The 21,217-nt window shown below is 35.4% G+C and overlaps 1 protein-coding gene and 1 long non-coding RNA gene across 2 annotated transcripts; one reads left to right on the top strand and one right to left on the bottom strand.

Moving 5' to 3' along the window:
- Nucleotides 1–262: 262 nt before the first annotated feature.
- Nucleotides 263–1,481, bottom strand: LOC148622992 (uncharacterized). Its single transcript, XM_088573414.1, has 2 exons — nt 1,466–1,481; nt 263–1,340 (listed from the first exon to the last, which is right to left on the bottom strand). The coding sequence occupies exon 2, from the start codon at nt 1,294–1,296 to the stop codon at nt 691–693; it is 606 nt and encodes a 201-aa protein (XP_088429540.1). The 5' UTR covers nt 1,297–1,340; nt 1,466–1,481; the 3' UTR covers nt 263–690.
- A 1,909-nt stretch (nt 1,482–3,390) lies between these two features.
- On the top strand, nt 3,391–4,943 carry LOC148622991 (uncharacterized). Its single transcript, XR_015920743.1, has 2 exons — nt 3,391–3,680; nt 3,997–4,943. It is a non-coding gene; the product is annotated as an uncharacterized LOC148622991 (long non-coding RNA).
- Nucleotides 4,944–21,217: the final 16,274 nt, after the last annotated feature.

Genomic DNA, 21,217 nt, shown 5'->3' with positions numbered 1-21,217 from the left:
CTAGCTCATCCTTAAAACTATTCTTCTAGGGTAACTGTTCAGTATCGAAAAATAAAATAAGACAAGAATCATCTTCAGTATTGTACTATGGATAGTCTTGGGTGAAGTTTAGAACTCTTAAATATTTTGAACAAGCAACCAAATGAATTTTATAATCTTGATATTTGTCGAATTTTATTGCATTATTTGTGATACTTGTACTTTGCAGAATCATTCATGGTGTGTTTATCATATTTAAATGGACAAAATAATAAGGCAAAACTGATAATCATCACAATTTATGGTAAGCTTTAAGTCTGTATCTTAAAGCGTGCTGTGATATACTTAACAGTATAGTGTATGCCCCATGGTATACCTAATACACAACATACAGCGAATACCTTAAACTATTGTAAAAAATGTGTATCACTGATTCTAAAATGAACTACATTAAAAGACAACCTATACCCAGACGACAAATAGCCGAGTCACAGAATTATAACTGAATAATTGATCCCAATAACAAAAAGGGTTGACTAATGAAAATGATAATTGAGATTCGATATGATCTTGTCAACGGTGTAACAAAATCTGTCACTATCAACTTTTTTTCTATGTGCATATGTATTTACATACATAACCATAGGAAGATACAAATGTAGCTTGTTTAACACAAACAAATCTTGCAAGAGTTTGTAGAAACATATGATATTAATCTACACAGTGAAGCACGTGGTCCATAAAAGTGAATCCAAATTTAATTTCTATCTGATATTCGTTTTTGAGTCCTGAAATAAGACCATTTTCCGAAGGTGTTTCAACTGAAACATTAGTCTCTATAAGTTTCTGTCCTTCCCTGCAATGTAATGAAGTGGTGTGACAAGAAATTCCAGTTTGATCGGAAATCGCAAATTCAAGTTTTGTATAGTCTGAAAACTCTCTGTTTGACGGGTGGTAGGAGTCCCCATCGATATCCATTATATCTGGGTCTCCATCGATATCCATTATATCTGGGTCATATTCGTGCAACCCTTCCATACAATCATCTGTAATTTTGGTGATCTGTTTCTTATTAACACTTTCCCAGATCAGTTCGAGTTTGTATTCCCTTAATTCTATTCCATTTTCCTTGACGGATATCACCGAGATAGGCGTACTGCCTTGGTTTAAACCAATCTGTCGTTTTGATATTTCTATCCACCTACCCGAACAGTTGCCATAATACTTCCAACCTTTCTTGTTGTTAATGATAACATGTAGTCCTTCATATGTATCAGTCATAGTCTTTTTCAATAGTCTCCTCGGCTTTTGATCCATTTTGGATGATCAGGGGAACTCACTCACTCCTATTTGTATGGAACCTCGAAAATAAAACAATATTACTATACGTCATGCTACAAACATGAACTTACGTGTTCCCTTTAAAGGTACAGACATATTACCTACGTATTTAGATAAGCATTAATAGTTCTTGATCGATAAATACCTTTTATGTTTAAAATTCCGGTGTGAAAAACTTGGCTATATGGTTTTATAGTGTGCAAGAAGTCTTTTGTTTACTTTTGTCAAAAAATAAAATTGTTATAATCAATGTATATTATCATGAAAGAGAAATTGCAGCTGACGTAATAGACAACCTTGAATGACCTATAAGTGGATTGACTTAAACAGTGTATAGGTGCATGCATATCCATGCTTGTTTATTTATCATATGATTTTCTTAGACATAAAACATAACAATTAAAACTTGTGCCAAATTCAAGTTGAAAAAATCTTCACCCATTGCATAACTTGAATTAAGATTTTGTCGATCAGCACGGCTAGATTTTAGAAAAAAAACATTTTACTTCTTATTTTCTAAGTACGAACACCTGAAAGTAATTAAAGCACACGCGTTAAAGGAAATAAATAGAACATTCTGTCAATGCCCACTGAATCAGTCAAGAAATTACACAATCTTAGGACAAACAAACAACACATGAAGCTTATATTTATAAAATACGCCTTATGGTGCAGATAGATACGACCGTAGAGGTTGAACCCCGAACAGTTTTTTTTCCCTATAAAATGGTTTTAGTCGCAATATCAAAAATCAATCCCACTCTTCCATTACGATTTTGCCAATTGTGGCATCTAGTGTTACTCCAGTTGTCTGCATATCAGAGAAATATCTTCATACGAATAAAGAAACCTATCGGTCAAGAGTGGTGTAAAATCACAGTAACTTTCATTGCCGTACCTAAACCAGTTAGGAGTCTTGTAAAGGGTTTAGTTGTGGTGTAAAATCACAGTAACTTTCAATGTCGTACCTAAATCAGTTAGGGGTCTTGTAAATAGTTTAGTTGTGATGTAAAATCACAGTAACTTTCAGTCTAAATCAGTTACTAGTCTTGTAAAGGTTTGGTTGTGGTGTAAAATCACAGTGACTTTCATTCTAAATCAGTTAGGAGTTTTGTAAAAGGTGTAGTTGTGTAAAATCACAGTAATTTTCATTGCCGTACCTAAATCAGTTAGAGGTCTTGTAAAAGGTTTAGTTGTGGTGTAAAATCACAGGAACTTTCAGTCTTAATCAGTTATTAGTCTAGTAAAGGGTTTAGTTGTGGTGTAAAATCACAGTAACTTTCAGTCTAAATCAGTTATTAGTCTTGTAAAGGTTTAGTTGTGGTGTAAAATCACAGTAACTTTCAGTCTAAATCAGTTATTAGTCTTGTAAAGGTTTGGTTGTGGTGTAAAATCACAGTAACTTTCATTCTAAATCAGTTAGGAGTCTTGTAAAGGGTTCAGTTGTGGTGTAAAATCACAGTAACTTTCATTGCCGTACCTAAATCAGTTAGGAGTCTCGTAAAAGGGTTTAGTTGTGGTGTAAAATCACAGTAACTTTCATTCTAAATCAGTTAGGAGTCTTGTAAAGGGATTAGTTATGGTGTAAATTCACAGTAACTTTCATTCTAAATCAGTTAGGAGTCTTGTAAAGGGTTTAGTTGTGGTGTAAAATCACGAGTATATGTGGAACGTTTTCGTTGTACCAGTATATAGTGTTGTTTAGTGTCTAGTTCCAGCATGCTCTGTGGTGTGAGGGTTTCCTCGTCATTCATTGAAGATGCATAGGTGACCTTGAGCAGACATTTTGGGTTGTTGTATCTTTGACATACTCACCATATCCATTCTCGTTACATTTACACTTTCCCAAAACTTTTAGTAATCGTTATTGCAACAAATTACATTTACAGTCAGTGACAACATGTGGCATGAAATATCTTATTACATGACGGCCTTTAGTTTAGGACCGAAAAAAAAATCAGTTTCAATCATTTCTAATACATTTCATTTGATATTTTAATCTTCCGTTTTGTTTGATATCCTAGAAGTTATAACATGCACACGCACAGCGGCAAACCTTTCTACGAAACATCATATTTTAGTTTACCAATTAATTCTAATGTTACAGGGATAGCGGCAAATGAAATACGCACTAAAGTATCAAAATGTGTACAATTCATTAGTTAAGAGCCTCGAGACTTAAATATGCATCATTAGCAGAAATCCTACACACATTTCCGTCAGTTCATAAAGATAAACGACTACAATTATATAGACAGATAAGTAAGATACGGCAGAATATGAAATAGACGGCTATTTACAAGGATTCATTAGAGTAATGAAGCAAACGATAGCGAGGAAACCGTAATAAATATACGAAGGTACGTATTATCATATAACAAATAAATTAATTTGTTTACTATGTTGAAAAGAAAATATTAAGACGAAGAATAATACGCGCTCTATTGTCCATCTTTATTTAACTTCAGTTACAACAATAAGTTCCGACCTTCAGAAAGTACATACCACTTGACCCGGAGAAAATAAAACATTGACAGACTTAAATAGACTTCGTGCATCTGTACCTAACGTATATTGAGTGTCACTGTATCTAATATTGGAATCAGGAAGTATGTTCAGGGATGGTGTAGGGTGGTAAAAATGTCTATTTGATGAAACTTACTATTTGTTTTTCAGAATCAAAGAATAAATATGTTGAAATGGGTTAAACTGTACCAAGGTCGTGATGACCGCGTCAAATTGATGTTACGAGGACGCCTGTATTATCATATCTTATAGTGTCACCCTAAGTGTCTTACTGTATCGCATCGACCCAATACGTATCCAAAATTGAAACAGTTATATATACCAGGATAAATCGAGGGCAGTGGCTACGGCACATTTACAGCAATGCCTTTTCCTTTTAGAGGACATTGTTAGTGGAGATGAAATCAGACCTCTTAACACATTAATTGCGAGTGTACACTGCAAACGTACAAGTCTGTTCGCATCACATGGTATCTGCTTAAGTTAATTCGAATAGGGTCTTGAACAGGCGGAAAGACATTGCTTATTAAGATCGTTCCAAGGTCATCGATTCCATTTGACATAGCATGGAGTATGCCTTGTACGTTAAAGAGCGACACTTCGCTTGCGTTGTGACGAGCGTGCTGATAGACACACAATGTTACTTAATATTTACTTTGCAAATAGTTATCAAATTGACAGACATCTGCAATTTATTTGTTTAAGTCGCGGTTTTGTTAATATTGGCGAAAAGTAACGATTTGTTTCTTTGGGATTCCTAACATCCCCTGTTCACAACCAACCTGCAGCTACGATGCTTGTAGATTGTCTACTCGACAATTTCTCTATCTTAACTAAGCTACGGAGTGAACGTGAATTAGAAGCAAGATTATACGACAATCGGAACTACTCGGCCATTTCCGCTACACTAATGATGCAATCGCAACTTCTCGGTCAATCTCAGGATCAGAAACGAGACCGCAATTAATTTTCAAGTGCATTTCAATATACACATTTGAGCAGATTAAAAAAATTCCACCGGCCCAAACTGAATAAAACTTCTCTGGCCTAAAGATATGTACAAACAGGATTTTATATATAAATTGTAGAAAATTTTACCATCATTTTCTGAAATTAATACATATAATTCGGAGATGGGGTAAACATGACAAATGAACTGAGTTAAAAGTCCTAAATTTTAACCTTCTTCCTCTGAACCAAATCACAACTTTAAGTCAGATTTGATTAATGAAAAAAAATCCCATGTAATTTTAACCTATTTTCTACCAATTAGAGGCAAAACTTCAGCAAATAAGTTTCCAGTAAAAATATGAAAAAATGTGGAAGGTACCTACTACCAAAGTTGGAACTATATTCATAAATCCGAAAAATATCAATAATTGACCGTTATTTGAGACACACGGACTTTAAATTTCATCTGAAAATTGAAAGAGTAGGTGAGAACACGTGGTTGATACTTTGAAAAGTGTGTGGATATATTTTTTCAAAATATGTTAGTAAATTTTATAATTATGATGACATATACGAAGATGTCTAAAAATGCACAAGAGTTTACCGTCATATTTGTAAATAACATGTATATAAACTGTTCGTAAATAAGTAATTGTTATTTAAAACCAGGCGTAGTTCAAATAACAATACAACGAAAACCAAGGGGAATTAATTGTGTTCTCGTACCTATTAGATCAATAAATGTGCTCAATTTGAATACAAACTGCACTCATGTCAAGATGAACCTTTTTTGACTTCAAGTACAAAGTTTCATCATGATTAGTTGAAAAATATATAAGTTATAGCAAATTTAGTATCAGTGGTACATTGCATGACTCGCATGTCCAATGGTTGAAGGAAATAAGGCCCCTCTAAAATGTACATCTTTTTTTTTAAATGCAATATTTTTGTGATTTTTTACATTGGTTGCATCATATTATGTGTATTTGATGCAATAAAGTTCAGTTTACTCAAGTTCCAGCTGCTTTAAGGCCAAAAATTGGGTTTTTATACATGCGGCCATGGTCAATGCACTTTTAGACCATGTATAGGGGTACACATATGAAAACTCATTTTATGATGCTGACAATGACTTAAATTGCTCAACTTCAAACATAAAGTGGTCTACACATATCTAATGTACATTGAAAACAATAAGAAGTGGTTTCAAAGCTAAAACTGTCACTCCAGATCAATTTAAACCAGACCTGTACAGAGCTTGTTCAAGTGTGATTGTGTCCGATATTAAAAGTCAGCCTTTATTTGGGTTTTGAGTGATGAAAAATCTGAAACAAATGTAAGATAATGTAAGGTTCTAAGCTTATCAGGTACATAAGCAGGCAGTCAGCTGTATTTTTCCAGTTTTTCTACAAAAAATTTCATTTTTGAAACCTTATAGTGTATGCGGAACTCTAAAATTAGGTGTTTTTGAGACATCACAAGGTATATACATGTAGTGACTTACATTAGATGCATGAATATCAATGGAATGGATATATTAGGTTTTTTTCACATTATTTATATTATTTACTAGCAAATACAAAAGATTCAGACCAATAAAACACATATCTGTGATTTTATAGATCCTAAGACAAGGCTGTGAAAACCCCCGATTTTGCCATATTTCATTGACTGGGTTCATAAAAATTACACTAAATTGTCAGATTTCTGCCTAAACCTTGTTCATAAAGTATGCTTTTTGTTGATTTGATGTTCCTAGTGTATAGTTAGAGGAGAAAAACTCAAAGCTGTACAATATTTTCCCCACTGGTCTATATTTCACACCTAGCACCTTAGCAAAAGTGCAATTTCAATGGAAAATCCCATAGAAACCATATTTTTTATTTTAACCAAGGGGAATTAATTGTGTTCTCGTACCATCAACCTCGAATGTATAAGGAATTCTGATTTTGAATCTGACGCGTTCCAAGTAGATTGATTCCGAGCATAGCCGGGATTGGCAGAGGATGTACCGATTGTAAAAAATGTTTTTTCTTCGGTATAACTAAAAAGGCTGAGAAGTTCCGATTGGATTATACGAGTCTTCAATCGGAACACCTCACCCTTTCTAGTTTTAGGGTGTCATACCACTATTTCTGGTCTCCATTACTTTCTATGTTAAATTCAGCTTTTTATAAGGCTAAAAAAAAATTTACATTAGTACTGATGGTGCTAGAGGGGTATCATTATGATGGTCACCCTTTACCTTAACTATCATAAAAATATCAACATACCTTATGTGCCTTCTAAGAAAGAACGGTAAAGTGAAAGTAGACAGGTGCAGAAATCACTACTTTCGTTTTGAAATTTAACCATATCAAGGGGCCTAGAGTTTTTGTTCAGAATTGTTTTACCCTACACTTAATAAAGAAAATGATGTTTTAGAGTATTGCTGATTCATTCAGCTTTCAGATGACACCAAGTTTGTATACCTCTACTAAACAAAGAGAATGATAGGGTGCAATATTGGGACTACTTCATGTCATTATGAACTACTTTCTTGTATGTTCAGGCGACTGGTTTCCGAAATAGTGGTATTACACCTTTAGTGTAGAGGAAATGGCCGAGTAGTTCCGATTGGATTGATTTTGCTATCAGATGCGATTTTTACCATCCCCATCAGACTGTCAAGCGAGAAAAATGCTTGTGAACATATCGATGATATCTATCAAGTATTACAGTTTGATCGTGAACGGCGGATCTTATGGATTGTGACACACAGATCAGGTTCTAAGTTCAATTTTGTTACTTTTTTTAACAATTGCAGCTAAACTGCAACTTCTACCTGCAAAGCAAGGGTGTCCCGATATTTATGAATATTCATTGCCAACTGCTAAATCTGGTTTATATACTGAATCCCTGTCATAAGCGACCCAAAGATCGCTACAACGTACCTTTTTATCAATTTAGATCGAAGATCAGAATTGATATAGCAGTCGCCAGAGCCTTTATATTTGTAAAGCCTGATAGCATCTGTAATTTTCTTACACTACCGCAAGAAAATAGTCCCATTGGCATACCCCATTAAGGTTCACATGCAGATAATTAGGTCCACTTTGTAAGTATTTCTGATATGTTCATTTCAATTCTATTATTGAAAGAAAGAAAGATGGCGGACATGAGTGGCCACGGGTAATGTTGTCCCGGTCAGTTTTTGTGTTTTGTGTATTCATAACAACTATAAGTTGCCAGAAACAGCTGAGATTGGTAGTTTGGAACCGAGGACTTCATGGCATCATACAGATATATGTTTTATGGGCGGTAGAAGGAATAAAAGGAGGCGCCAGGACAGTTCGGTGAGTGCGTCATACATCATGTCGAGCACGCCTACAAATAACATGACTTATATTCGTAATGCTAACGAAACATTGTATGGACCAGTGCCATTTATTCCAAATGTATCTCCGCCGAATATGAATATACAACCGCAATTAGGACTGCAAATGCAGACATCGACCCCGATACACACCAATTATTCACACCTGAATGCACCGCAGGTATTTCTCAGTGACCAGGGTCAAGGACAATTTAATACACAAACAGTGGTACGTCAACAACAGTCTGGGTCTAGCATAGAATTGATACTCAGTGACATTCAAGTACGTTTAAACAAGTTAATATGTTAATATGTTGGATAGTATAAATGACAGGTTGCGAAACATAGAAGATAGATTTGATTCAGTTGAAAAAGAAATCGACCAATTGAAAAAATCAGTTACAGAACATGACAAGTACATGGAGTCGAAGGACTTCGAATTTAGAGATTTTCACGATAGAATACAAGACCTAGAATTTGCTAGAGATGAATTGGAAAACGCAACCAGGGACATGCATGAAACCATTCTAGATGAGCAAACCCGTGCTATTAAGTATAACCTGATATTTGAAAACATACCGGTTAATGCGCCGAATCCCGAAGTTAAAGAGGAAACGGAAAATGTCTTGAAGCAATTCCTGACAAAGGAGCTTGAAGTAAACGACATTCAATTTCATAATGTCCATCGTCTGAAACCGAGGAGAGACGGAAAACCTCCATCCATAGTGGCAAAATTTGTTTACAATAAGGACAAGGACACGGTGATCAACGCAGCACGTACGAAACTAGTGGACAAACAGTACAAGGTTTACCAACAATATCCCAAGGAAATCAGTGACCGTCGTCGCGAATTGGTGCCGAGGATGAAGGAACTGCGGGACCAAAATCAAAGAGCGTATATTGTAAAAGACAAACTTTTCGTAAACGGACGGCCGTACGTTCACGACGCACGAGGACAAGGGGGAGCAAGAAACCCAGGCGACCGTAGAAACGGTCCTCGAAACCAGGTTCAATTCAGTTAGGACAGGCGGCATAGTGATGTTAATAAAGAACATACAATAAATGAAAAACATTCAAAACTTAATGTTTGTTGTTTAAATGTGTGTGGATTATTGTCCAAATTAAGAGATCCTGACTTTTTAAATATTTTCAATGATTATGATATTCTATTTTTTCAAGAAACCAAAATTGATGAATTTGATCATTTACCTTTACCTAGTGAATTCAGTTATGTTGGAAAATATAGAAAGACGTGTACAAGAAAATCTGGTGGTTTAATTACAATTTTTAGAAATAATTTGAAGCATTTACTGGAATTTCCAGATACTCAATCAAATTTTGTACAATGGGTTAAAGTTGACCGTCGTGTTTTAAAGACAGATCGAAACATGTTATTAGGTTGTATTTACATCCCTCCAGAGAATACTAAATATACATCTCTGGACGCCTTCAATGAAATTGAATCAGAAATGTTCCAATTATGCGAACAAGGTGATCCTATTGGACTTTTGGGCGATTTTAATGCCAAAACTGGAACTTTACAAGATTATGTTGAAACTGATAAATCTTTACTAAATATTTTTGACATGTTAGACGATGTTGATCTTATTAATTTTATGTATGATTATGAGAATATTGTAAAAGCTGGTGCTTCGTTAATCAGCAAAAGTACTTGTACTGCTAGAACAAATACTTATGGTCATATGCTTCTCGATATGTGTAAAAAAAAATAATATCTATATTGTAAATGGAAGATTGGGTAAAGATAAGCATGCCGGTGAATGTACATGTCAAGACGCTTCTGTAATTGATTATTTCTTAGCGTCTTCTAAATTATTTTTCCATATTTTAGATTTTGAAGTTAAAGATTTTTCACCTCAATTTTCAGATGTACATAAACAGCTTCACATTTCGTTTACAAATTATCGTACGGGTAGTAAGCAGATCGATATCGAAAATGATAAACCGAAATCCAGTCAAGCGAAGAACTGGAAGTGCGAAAAATCAGAGGAATACGTAAACAACTTTCTCTCTGATGATAGATTGCAAAATATTATCAGCGAAGTAGATGAATTATTCGCCAGACATGAAATCGGTGACGTACCGAGTCAAGTAGATATCAACAACATTATAGACACCATAGGTATGGTGTTTGATGACAACGCGAAGAACGTTTTTGGTATTAAATCTGCGCATTCGGATAAGACACGTGAAACGGACGGTTCACCTGCCAAAACGCCCTGGTTTGATAATGATTGTAAAAAAAGGCGTAAGGCTTTTCATGCGGCTAGAAAAACTTACAGCCTGAATAAGACCGTAGATAATCGAAATAATATGAACTTAGCAAGTCGTGAATACAAGAATGTGCTTAACAAAGCATATTCAAGCTTTCGTTCGAAGTTATCCGCAGATATAAGAGAAGCCTCGAAGAATAATCCGAAGAAATTTTGGGAAATACTTAAGCGATGCACTAATGCTAGTAAATCGGATGTAAAAGTTCCGCTAGATGAACTATACGATTATTTTAAAAATATCAACTCGTCAGAAGACGAAGTTGATAATGATCTAGATCCAGATAACGATGAATTCCGCGAACGCGATCTTGCTGACCGCATACTTAACTGTCCTGTTGATGCGTCGGAGACAGAAAAGGTCATTATGAACTTGCCTAATAACAAGGCTATGGGAATCGATTGTATCAGGAATGAGTACTTAAAAAGTACCCTTCATATATTGCTTCCCACATGCGTAAAAATCTTTAACGTTATTTTTGATACCGGTATAGTTCCAGAAAGGTGGACTTTAGGCATGATACAACCTATTTATAAGAATAAGGGTGATGTACAAGATCCGTCGAACTATAGACCGATAAGTTTATTAAGCTGTTTTAGTAAAGTTTTTACGAGCATTTTGAATAATAGACTTACCTCATTTGCAGATGAAATTAACCTGATTTCACCAGTACAAGCCGGTTTTCGGAGGAACCATTCGACTTTAGATAATATTTTCATTTTAAACTCATTTATAGAACTTTACTTTTTCCATAAAAAGAAGCTGTTCTGTACATTTGTCGATTTTCGCAAAGCTTTTGATAAAGTCAGCAGAAGTGGATTGTGGACAAAAATGTTAAGGTCTGGTATAAATGGAAAGTGTTTCTCTGTTATAAAAAATATGTACCAAAACGTAAAATCATGTATTAGAAAAGATGGCGAATGCTCCGATTTCTTTAATTGTTCTATAGGCGTTCGCCAAGGAGAAAATTTGTCTCCCTTTCTTTTTTCAATTTTCCTGAATGATTTGGAAAGCTTTTTTGATAATCATGATGTTTCATCTTTACAAACTATAGATGATCTTTTGGCCCAGCATATAGATGAGTTTATGAAGATGTTTCTTTTGTTATACGCTGACGATACATTACTGTTTTCAGAAACGTATGATGGCATGCAAAAAGTTTTAAATGTGTTCAATGAGTATTGTAAACTATGGAAACTCGAAGTTAACCAAAGTAAAACAAAAGTTGTTATTTTTTCTAAGAGAAAGTTTCGTCCTGCAGCACCATTATTGTTTGACGGTCATGATCTAGAATATACAGACTGCTACTCCTACTTGGGTATTTTATTCCAATACAATTGTAATTTCGTTAACACCAAAAAAGAAGTTAATAGAGCAAGCTCAAAAGGCTTTATATGCAGTCTATTATAAGATCAGAAATCTTAATTTGCCAATTGGTTTACAGTTAAAAATCTTTGACTCTTTAGTAGCCCCTATTTTACTTTACGGAAGTGAAATTTGGGGGACTGGGAAGAACGATAATATAGAAAAAGTACATTTACAATTTTTGAAAAGAATTTTGGGTGTGAGAATATCTACTCCAAATTTTTTGGTTTATGGAGAGACGGGTAGATACCCCCTGGACATCAATATAAAATGTAGAGCATTATGTTTTTGGAGCAGATTGATGTCCACAGAAAAGATGTCATCCAAGATTTATAGATTATTATATAACTTGTATATTAGAGGTCAAAGTCAGATTATGTTTGTTAAGAATATTGAATCTATTTTTGACAATGCAGGACTAAGCTTTATATTTGGATACCAGATGCAAGTTGAGGTTAAAATGATCAAGTTTCATATAAAACAGATTTTGATAGATCAATTTATACAACATTGGTGTTCACAGATAAGTGTATCATCAAGAGGATATTTTTACTCTTTATTTAAACAAGAATTTTGCATAGAACCATACTTATTAAGACTTGAACAAAAACATAGAATTTACATTACGAAGTTTCGACTTAGTAATTTTCGTATACCTGTTGAAACTGGACGTTGGTATCACATAGATAGAGAAAATAGAAAATGTACAAAATGTTCGTTAGATGTTGGTGACGAATACCACTACCTTTTTGTTTGTAACAACCAAGAAATAATAACATTACGAAATAGATATATCCCAAATTATTATGTGCAAAACTGTAGTATTGTCAAAATGGCGGGTATGTTCTCTTTGTTTCACGCTAATCTTTTGAAAAATGTATCTTTATTTTTGAAAGGACTCGGAAAACTTTTTGCCTAGAAGTGATTTACTCCTGTCCGCTATGTTTCTTTTCTTCTTTTCTTTCTTGTCACTTTGTCTTTGTCTTTGTATGTTTGATATGTTGTATGTTGTAACGTTTGTTTGCTCATGTTGCACACTGTGCCTGAGCTTTTCTAAATAAAATCTTGAAATCTTAAATCTTAAATCTTATTATTGACAACAATAAACAAACCCAATAAACAACTTTTACTGCGAACTTAATATGCTGATTAATTTAGTTTGTAATTAAAAATAGATGACCTCTTATCAGTACCTGTTTATTTCTATGCATTTACCCGAATAAACAAGTCGTTCAGTGTCGATATATTCAAGTTGCCTATTTATTTTTAAACGCGTAATAAACCATTTGATGTTTAGCTAGAGATAAAAATCCTACAAGTATATAAATACTACTCTTCAATCATAGAATTGGAATATGAAGAGGAGACGAATGTTGAGTACCAATTGGAAGAACTGTCTTCAGATGTCTCATGCAGGCCCTGACGGATAAAGGGGGCAGTTGATCCGACCAAGAATCTTGTATAAAGAAAGCGATTTCAGGCTATTATTTGCCGCTCATCTTTTGGTCATTTTTGTTACAAAAGGGTAGCACAACCCCGAAACCATCCTGATGTATCATTCACTGTATCGTGTATTTTATTAAGGTAACCGCCTCGTGACATCGGAAGCCTGGAGATGGCAAACACAAATGAAACTTTGCATAGACGATGGCATAGGAATTTCGATGATGTAATTCTTGGGAATTGTGTCATTTTGTTTTGGTCTGGTGATAATGCTTTTTGCAATAATCATTCTATTTAGCTATTTTGGCCATGTGTATGCTATTAAAATAGAGCTGTAGGTGCTCCAGGGCTTTAAAAGTGCATGTCTAATGTCTTCAGCACCTGGCATGATTGGTGAAGTTATATCGGAGGGGCTTGCTCCCACTATCATATCTGCAACCCGACTGTATATAATAAGAAGTATTTGGTGGTGATACCTGTGTTTAATTATTAGATTGGTTGCAGAGCAGTAAATAGTAATATGTTAGATTTTATTACTGGGAAATGAGTTGAAGCGAATTACTTCCAAATCTGGGATCCCCATTTTCGCGTTATATACTAGTCGGGCTGTATATTTGATATTGGGAGCAAGCCCCTGTGATTATATCGTTTATGTTATTGTACGTGTCTCTGGACAGGGTGCCCAGAAACTCAGCGCTTTTACATGACACATAGGTGTCTATGACTAGTAGCATTTGAGCTATAAAGCTTATCAACTAAGAAATATATCTAGTTGAGAGGAACATGTTTTAAAGATATGCTTTAAATTATTTTGGCGTAAGTTTTAATAATTTAACAGACAGACAGTTTCGACTTGGAGGTCGATGAATTGAATTTCGACCTGAAAAAAAAACAAAAAAAACTGGTAATGGCTAATTAGTAGTTTGTACTTCAATTATGCACTATATTGGAGAGTTTTGAGTTCATTCATCTTGGTGTTCCATGTAAACCTATATCGAACCTGAATATTACGCAAAATGGCGCACGATGCATTATGAAATTTGATGTTTGTGTTTTTAAAATGTCTTTCGTAATCAAGTGGTGAAATCAAAAATTAAACGAAGAGTTCAGTATTAACCATTTATAGAAATAACCGTATGTTGAGTAAAGTTTGAATTCGATTCCCGTGCTATCCTTTTATACCATATTTTGTAATATGACGATTATTTGAGGCGTTAAAACTCCAACGATCGATATAAATTGATTTAGTACATGAGTACTTTGATTATCAATTTAGATCGAAGAATCAGAATATCAGAATTGATATAGCAGTCACCGGAGCCTTTATATTTGTAAAACCTGATAGCATCTGCAACTATCTTACACTGCTGCAGTAAAATAGTTCCAATGGCATACCCTATATAGATAGGTTCAAATGCAGTTAATGAGATCTATTGTTGTAGGTATTTCTAGTAATCAAATTTAATTCTATGTTATTTACGCCAATAAACAAACACAATAAACAACTTTCACTGCGAATCAACTATGCTGATTAATTAGGATTGTACATTTGTATTAACAACGATCCAATTGAAAATAGTTGCCTTCTAATCTCTTATCAGTACCTGTTTATTTCTATGCAATCAGTATAGAAAAGGGTTCCATGCTATTATTAGCCACTCATTTTTTTGCCAAATGTTTTACAAAAGGGTAGCATAACCCGACCACCCCTGAAACCATTCCGATGTACCACTGACTGTATCGTGTATTTTTATTATGGTTACAGTCTCATGACATCGGAAACCCGGAAATGACAAATAGAAATAAAATTTTGCTTAGACCATGGCAATGGAATTTCGATTATGCATTTCTCGGGAATGGGGTCAGTCTGTGGTCTGGTGATATTTCTTTTTGTAATAATCATTCTATTGGACTATCTCGGTCATGTGTAAAAATAATAGAGTTGTAGGTGCTACAGGTGCTCTAGGGCCTTAAAAGTACATGGCTACTGTCGTCTGCACCACACATAATTGTCGAAATTGCATTCTAAGACTAAAGCGTTTACGTTAATGTACTTGTACAATGTAGATGCCCAAGAAACTAAGCACTTTTTGAAACATAGGTGTCTATATGATAAATTTTAGCACTTGAGCTATTAAGGTTATATCAGCTTAAGTTTGAATTATTTGACAGACAGTTTCGACCCGGAGTCGATAAATTAAGCTCGACTTGAAAATATTTAGAAAATTGGAAAGCCAACTAGTTGTTTGTAGCTCAATTACGCAGTATGTCGGAGAGGTTTGTGTTAATTAATCTAGGTGTTTCATGTAAACTGCGATCGAACCTGAATATTACGCAAACTGGCGCACTGCTACGATGCATTATGAAATTGGTGTGTGTTTTCTGTAATGTCCTTCTTAATCAGAATGGTGAATTTAAAAATAAATCAGAGTTCAACATTAACTATTTACAACACTAAGCTTATGTTTAGACACGTTTGAATTCAATCCCCGTACTCTCCTTTTTTCCAATTTTTTGCAATTTGTCGATTATTTTAGGCGTAAAATTTCAAACAATCAATTTAAATTGATTCAGTACATGATTACTTTGATTTAAAACATGTCATACACATGTCTATATGTGTTTATTGCTTGTATTAGAACGGGAATTTACACGAAAAGTTAAAATGATTGGTTAGCATTGAGTTCATGTAATATTACCCAGTTTCCTATTCAAACACAGGTGTTCTTTACAATTGATTATATAAAGGTCATATATACTACCATGATGATTGCGGTTTTTTAACGACCTTGAATACCAACACAAGCCTCTCACGGTCGATGTTAGTGGGTGAGTAGAACCAACTGGTGTTGGTGGCAGAGCCCAGCCTTCGGGATACCTGACCGAAGAACTCGGTCATAGTATGTCCTACTAGCGGCTGGGCTGCGGTGTTGACGCTCTGGCCTACTCCCCAACCACAAGTGGGTCCGAGAGCGCTTCCCCATTCTGTTTCGGAGTAAGTCAACATGTAGAGTGATATATTATCAGAACACCGATATCTAGACATGCCCATTCGAATCATAACGGTTAGGCATCGACCAGTTTTATACTGAGGGGGCCTGGGATTTTCAATGTTGATAAAAAAAAATTGTTCTACTCTTCTTAATTTTTTTTTTCAATAGCAATTGAATTAATTTTTTTTCTCAGGAATATGGCAGATTTTTTTTTGGCCAGTCAAATTTACGATAAATAATAAATGGAAAATATTATATAAATATCAAGGGAGGACATATGAAAGTAAAGACTCAGATAATCAGATATTTTATTCGTGTTAAAACCAAATAAAATTAATTAATAGATTTACGTCCCCTCCCGCTCCTAAAAAATGGGACGGGAATTTCAAAATCTGGATTTTTTTTCACTTCAGTTTCTTATATTTAGGCACTATAATATATATATACAAATCTTTCAATTCTTGGTGACCAAAATAATGTTTCTTCTCTGAAACTGATGTGGCTATGGATTCAGAAAATGTATATACACCAAAAAGATAAAATTAGGCCAGCAAATATCTGGTAATGAGTAAAAAAAAAAAAATCTTCCCAACCACCCCGTATTTTTGGTAAGGGTTGGATGAAATTTACTTGGCCTAAACAAGACATGGCTTTGTCTGTAGCCGGGAATTGATGAGGAGCCGCAATAACAGAGCACGAGGAAGTCTGAGACTCGAGCAGGCCGGAACGTTTCCCCTGCGATAGCACGAAAAAGTCTGAGACTCGAGCAGGCCGGAAAGCTTCCCCTGCGATAGCACGAAAAAGTCTGGGACTTGTGCAGGGAAGCAACCCACGGCACAATGAATTACGCATAGCCAATCACGAGTGATCACCTTGTATTCTTCGTCCTTTTAGCACCCCAAAATATATCAATTAGGCAAGAAGCAATCTATGAGTAAATTCATGATTGTATATTATATCTAATTAAAATTCTTGCACTCTTATATAGAAAATAAGGGGTGACAGGAGACAACCTTGGCGTATTTCTTGTATGCTCATTGAAGGATGACGAGAGTGCTGAATTGTGAATGACTTGGCATTTAAGTGTTTTTGTGGAGTCCTTGGATAATCTTTACAATTTGATCGGGATTCCACAGTGTCTTAGTACCTTCCAAAGTGCATTTCTATTAACTATGCTAAGGCCTTCTTGAAGTCCGCGAAGTTTATGTAGGGGGGTGATTGCCATTTTATTTACTCCTCGATGATGACATGTAACGTGGCAATTTGGTCAATACATGACCGACCGCATCGGATTGTGGAGAGTAGCTGAATTCCTCTCCAGTTTTTGGCAGTTGCTCAGGTCGCCCTTTTTGGAAGCCTAATGATGTATCTTAAAATCCACACCCCGGGGATTTCTATTGTTTCCCAGGTGTTTTCAAACAGCTCGTGCAAGGTGCTGTAGGGCCCGTGCAGGTCCGAGTGTCAAAAGAATAGGCCCATAGAAGCGCTAAGCTTGTCGTAAAAGGCAACTAAATAGTGCTCACAACCCTGGTCGGGGGAGGGGGGGGCAAGAGCGCTTTGCCAACAGAGCAACTGGGTTGTGTGTCCCAGGTGGTGGTATGGGGTAGCCCTGACATTCTAGGTTTGTTAGGCCATAATACGGGAACCTGACAGCAAAGCATAGTGGAGCAACGTAATGGGAAAGATGCCATATTCCTCGCACGTTAAATTACCCTTCTTTGGTATTCTACCAGAGTATGAACCATTGGGCTCCGCCACAAAAGGCTAAATTGCCCGACCCTACCAACCTCTTCCAATTTCATGTGGCAATCAAAATTTGTCGACCTAATTATCCTTGTGTCCCATCCCATGTTTCATTTCATCATCATTTCATGTTCATTTTATCATCTGTTTCATGTTCATCGCTGCTCGGGCGTTAAACCCCAACAATCAATCAATCAATCAGTATTTTTTGGTTGATTTTCAAGACCTCCGGTGGAAATTCTGTTCTGAGGCGTTTCTAGTCCTAATTCCTAGGGCTTTTATGATTTCATCCTTCGTGATTGGGCCAATATCAACATCAAGGTCTTCTCCGAGAGGTAGATCAGGAGCATCTGATATGCCTGCTCCATTGAAAAGTGGTCGATCTAGGTTTGTTATCACTTTGTCATCTTGGTCTTTCTCTGGTTTGGATGTGTTGGTCTTTCTACCTGCCAGTTTGCATGTGATGTTATACGCAGTTTTTGTGTTATTTCTGTCCATTGCATTCTTTGCTTTTGAAGCGAGGTCGTTGATGTAGGTTCTTTTATCCTGTCTGGTCCTTCCTCTTTATTTCTTTCCTAATGCTTATATGTTCGCTCGTCAACCATTCTTTCAGCAATCTTGTCTTGAACTGGTCAAGTTGTTTATTAACAGACCTACGCTTCTCAGTTGTCTCGATTGTATCATCAGATAACCATGGCTTGTATTCCTTCTTTGAGAATCCAAGTTCCTCTCAGCATGTGGTGTTATATGTCGAATTTACTCTTTCCCATTGTTTGTCTACTGTGCCTCTTCCTTGTTATACTTTCGCCTTCTGATCTGATTTTGACTAGCTGCCCTGGTTATCTTGATCTGAAATTTAGCGACCACAAGTTGATGATCGGATGCTATATCAGCACCTCGATAAGCTCTAATGCCTGTCATGTTCTTTCTCCATCTCCTGGCGACTGTAATGTGGTCTATCTGGTAGCTAGTTTTCATCTGGAGATACCCAGGTTGTTTTGTGTATATCGTTGTGAGGGAGTTGGAATGTCGTACCTCATATGACCAGATCGTTCTGGAAGCAAAAATCTGCATTCTGAGTTCTTCATTTTCGTTGATGTTACCAATTCATTCCTCCCCCGTGATGTGTTCTCTCCCTATGTTATCTTTACATACTTTGGCATTCATGTCACCCATTACAATCAAGATGCCCCAACTGTTGTTCAATCTAGGGTAGCTTGGAACTGGTTGTATAACTCTTCTTTGTCTTCTTCCTCTGCTACGTTGGTAGAAGCGTAACATTGAATGACTGTTACTTTTTGTATCTTTGACATAAAACCTTGCCACGATAATTCTTTCACTCACAAGATTCCATTCGATGAATGGTGATTTGGCCTTCATGTTGAGTGAGATTTCTACTCCATGTTGACGGTTGCCATCCTCGTTTGGTGGTCCAGAGTGCAGTAGAGTTTGCCCTGAAGATAGTATGACCGCTCCAGGTGATGTCCATCTAACTTCGTCCCAAAATATCAAGTTTGTAACGCTCCATTTCTACTGAAGCCTGGGCAACTTTTCCGGTTTCATATAATGTCTCCACGCTTCAGCTTGCATTCTTCAGGGAGAAGTTTCATCGAAGGATGAAAAATTATAGTTAAGTGAAATCGAATGTATTTTGTAATTCATATACACATATCACAAGTATATTTCACGAATGTTGCATTGGCTTCTGATCATATAGTGAAAATTAGTTTCGTAATTAAATGTATTATGTTAAAGATGTATAATTTAAGAACGGTATATATACATTTGATGATTATATCTTCAACAGATAATCAAAGCACCAAAGGTGCTGAAACTCGGTAGTCGCTTGGCGTGCAACCTGCAAGATAGGTTCCCGATGTTTATTTTTTAAGCAATATGCTAGAGTGCCGGTCATGACATGGACCAAGGTTTGAGAATGTTTTAGTGTTGAACTAATATTCCCCCTGCAACCTGCAGCAAAACAAAACAAAGATGTACACAAATATCGTGAAAATAAGATTTTTGCATTTGTTTACGTTCTTGAGACATTAAACTTGAAAAAAGGCAGCTGATGATGTTGATTGTGACGCTTCTTTATAAAATGATTTTCATTATACAATTCACGGGCATAGTTAAAATCCAACACCACCCAAAGAGAGATAACTCCAATTAAATTGTATTGGCTATTATTGATCTTTTTTGAAATTACTACGCGGCCAAGCGCAAAAAATTAGTTTGGCGTCTCGATTTTCCAGTTCGACAATATTGAGCTGAAAATTAAAAATTAAAATGTTTAAAATATCATTCATTTGGGATATCGGTGAAATATTTAAAGTTTAAAAGAGAATCACGCATTAATTTGAAGAAAGCATTTCCCCGTGAAGTTATCTGCCGGAAGCCCTTTTGTCATTCTTATACTTACAATACTCGAAGCCACTGACGTGACTTCCCAGTAAAAAGTGCTATGGAGTAATATTTATAGTTTAATTGTTCTTGAAAGACGTGTATTATTAAGGTTTATTTATAAATCACAGAGAATTACTATTATTATTTTTACATAGAGTAAATTGTTAATTTAAATATAAAAGCACTTGAATATAATCATTATCAGTCAATGTACTATATGTTACCTTGTATGGAGAGGATATATTTAGGCCTTGCCTGCTATCCAATCCTATTCAATTTATTTATTGAATAAACTATGTTTAAATCAAATCAATTAAGGTTTGACCAGAGTCTGCTTTAGTGGTGGTTCTAATATTTGAGAGCATTCAAGGTCATTAATTATGTAAGATCAGTACTTTCGTAACAAATACGAGTTTGTGTGTAATGTTGGAAAGTATTTTGTTACAAATGTTCCTAACTTTTTATTATTTTTTATTGACTTAAAGTCTGAGAGAAACGCTCTGCTAGTGGGCAGCACAAGCTGTATATTTTGCAGTCGAGTAACTTTTTAATGAATTAAAACTGTTCAGATTATGCTTTAGGCACATTGGACTACTATTAAGCCTTAAGTGTTGTAAGGATTCAACCTGTTCCATTTGGATTTAATTGTACTTTCTCTAAGAAATTTACTTCAAGGACTTAGATAACGTATAAGTAAGTTTGAGTAGTTCAGGTTCTTATTAGAAGTGTTAAGTAACATTTAAAGTTGATTAAAAGACCCATTAAAGACAATAAAGCCATGATCTCGGAACTAATTATGTTGTGCTTGTTTGGGAACTTTTCA

Source organism: Perna viridis, chromosome 3, assembly GCF_037379345.1.
Source record: "Perna viridis isolate PV_CMFRI_1.1 ecotype Kerala chromosome 3, ASM3737934v1, whole genome shotgun sequence".
NCBI lineage: Eukaryota > Metazoa > Mollusca > Bivalvia > Mytilida > Mytilidae > Perna > Perna viridis.
Note: the sequence above shows the minus strand (reverse complement) of the source record. Positions and strands in the feature narration are given on the sequence as shown.

Coding starts and splice junctions, on each gene's coding strand:
- LOC148622992 (XM_088573414.1), bottom strand. CDS start 1,296: ATGGATCAAAAGCCGAGGAGACTATTGAAAAAGACTATGACTGATACA.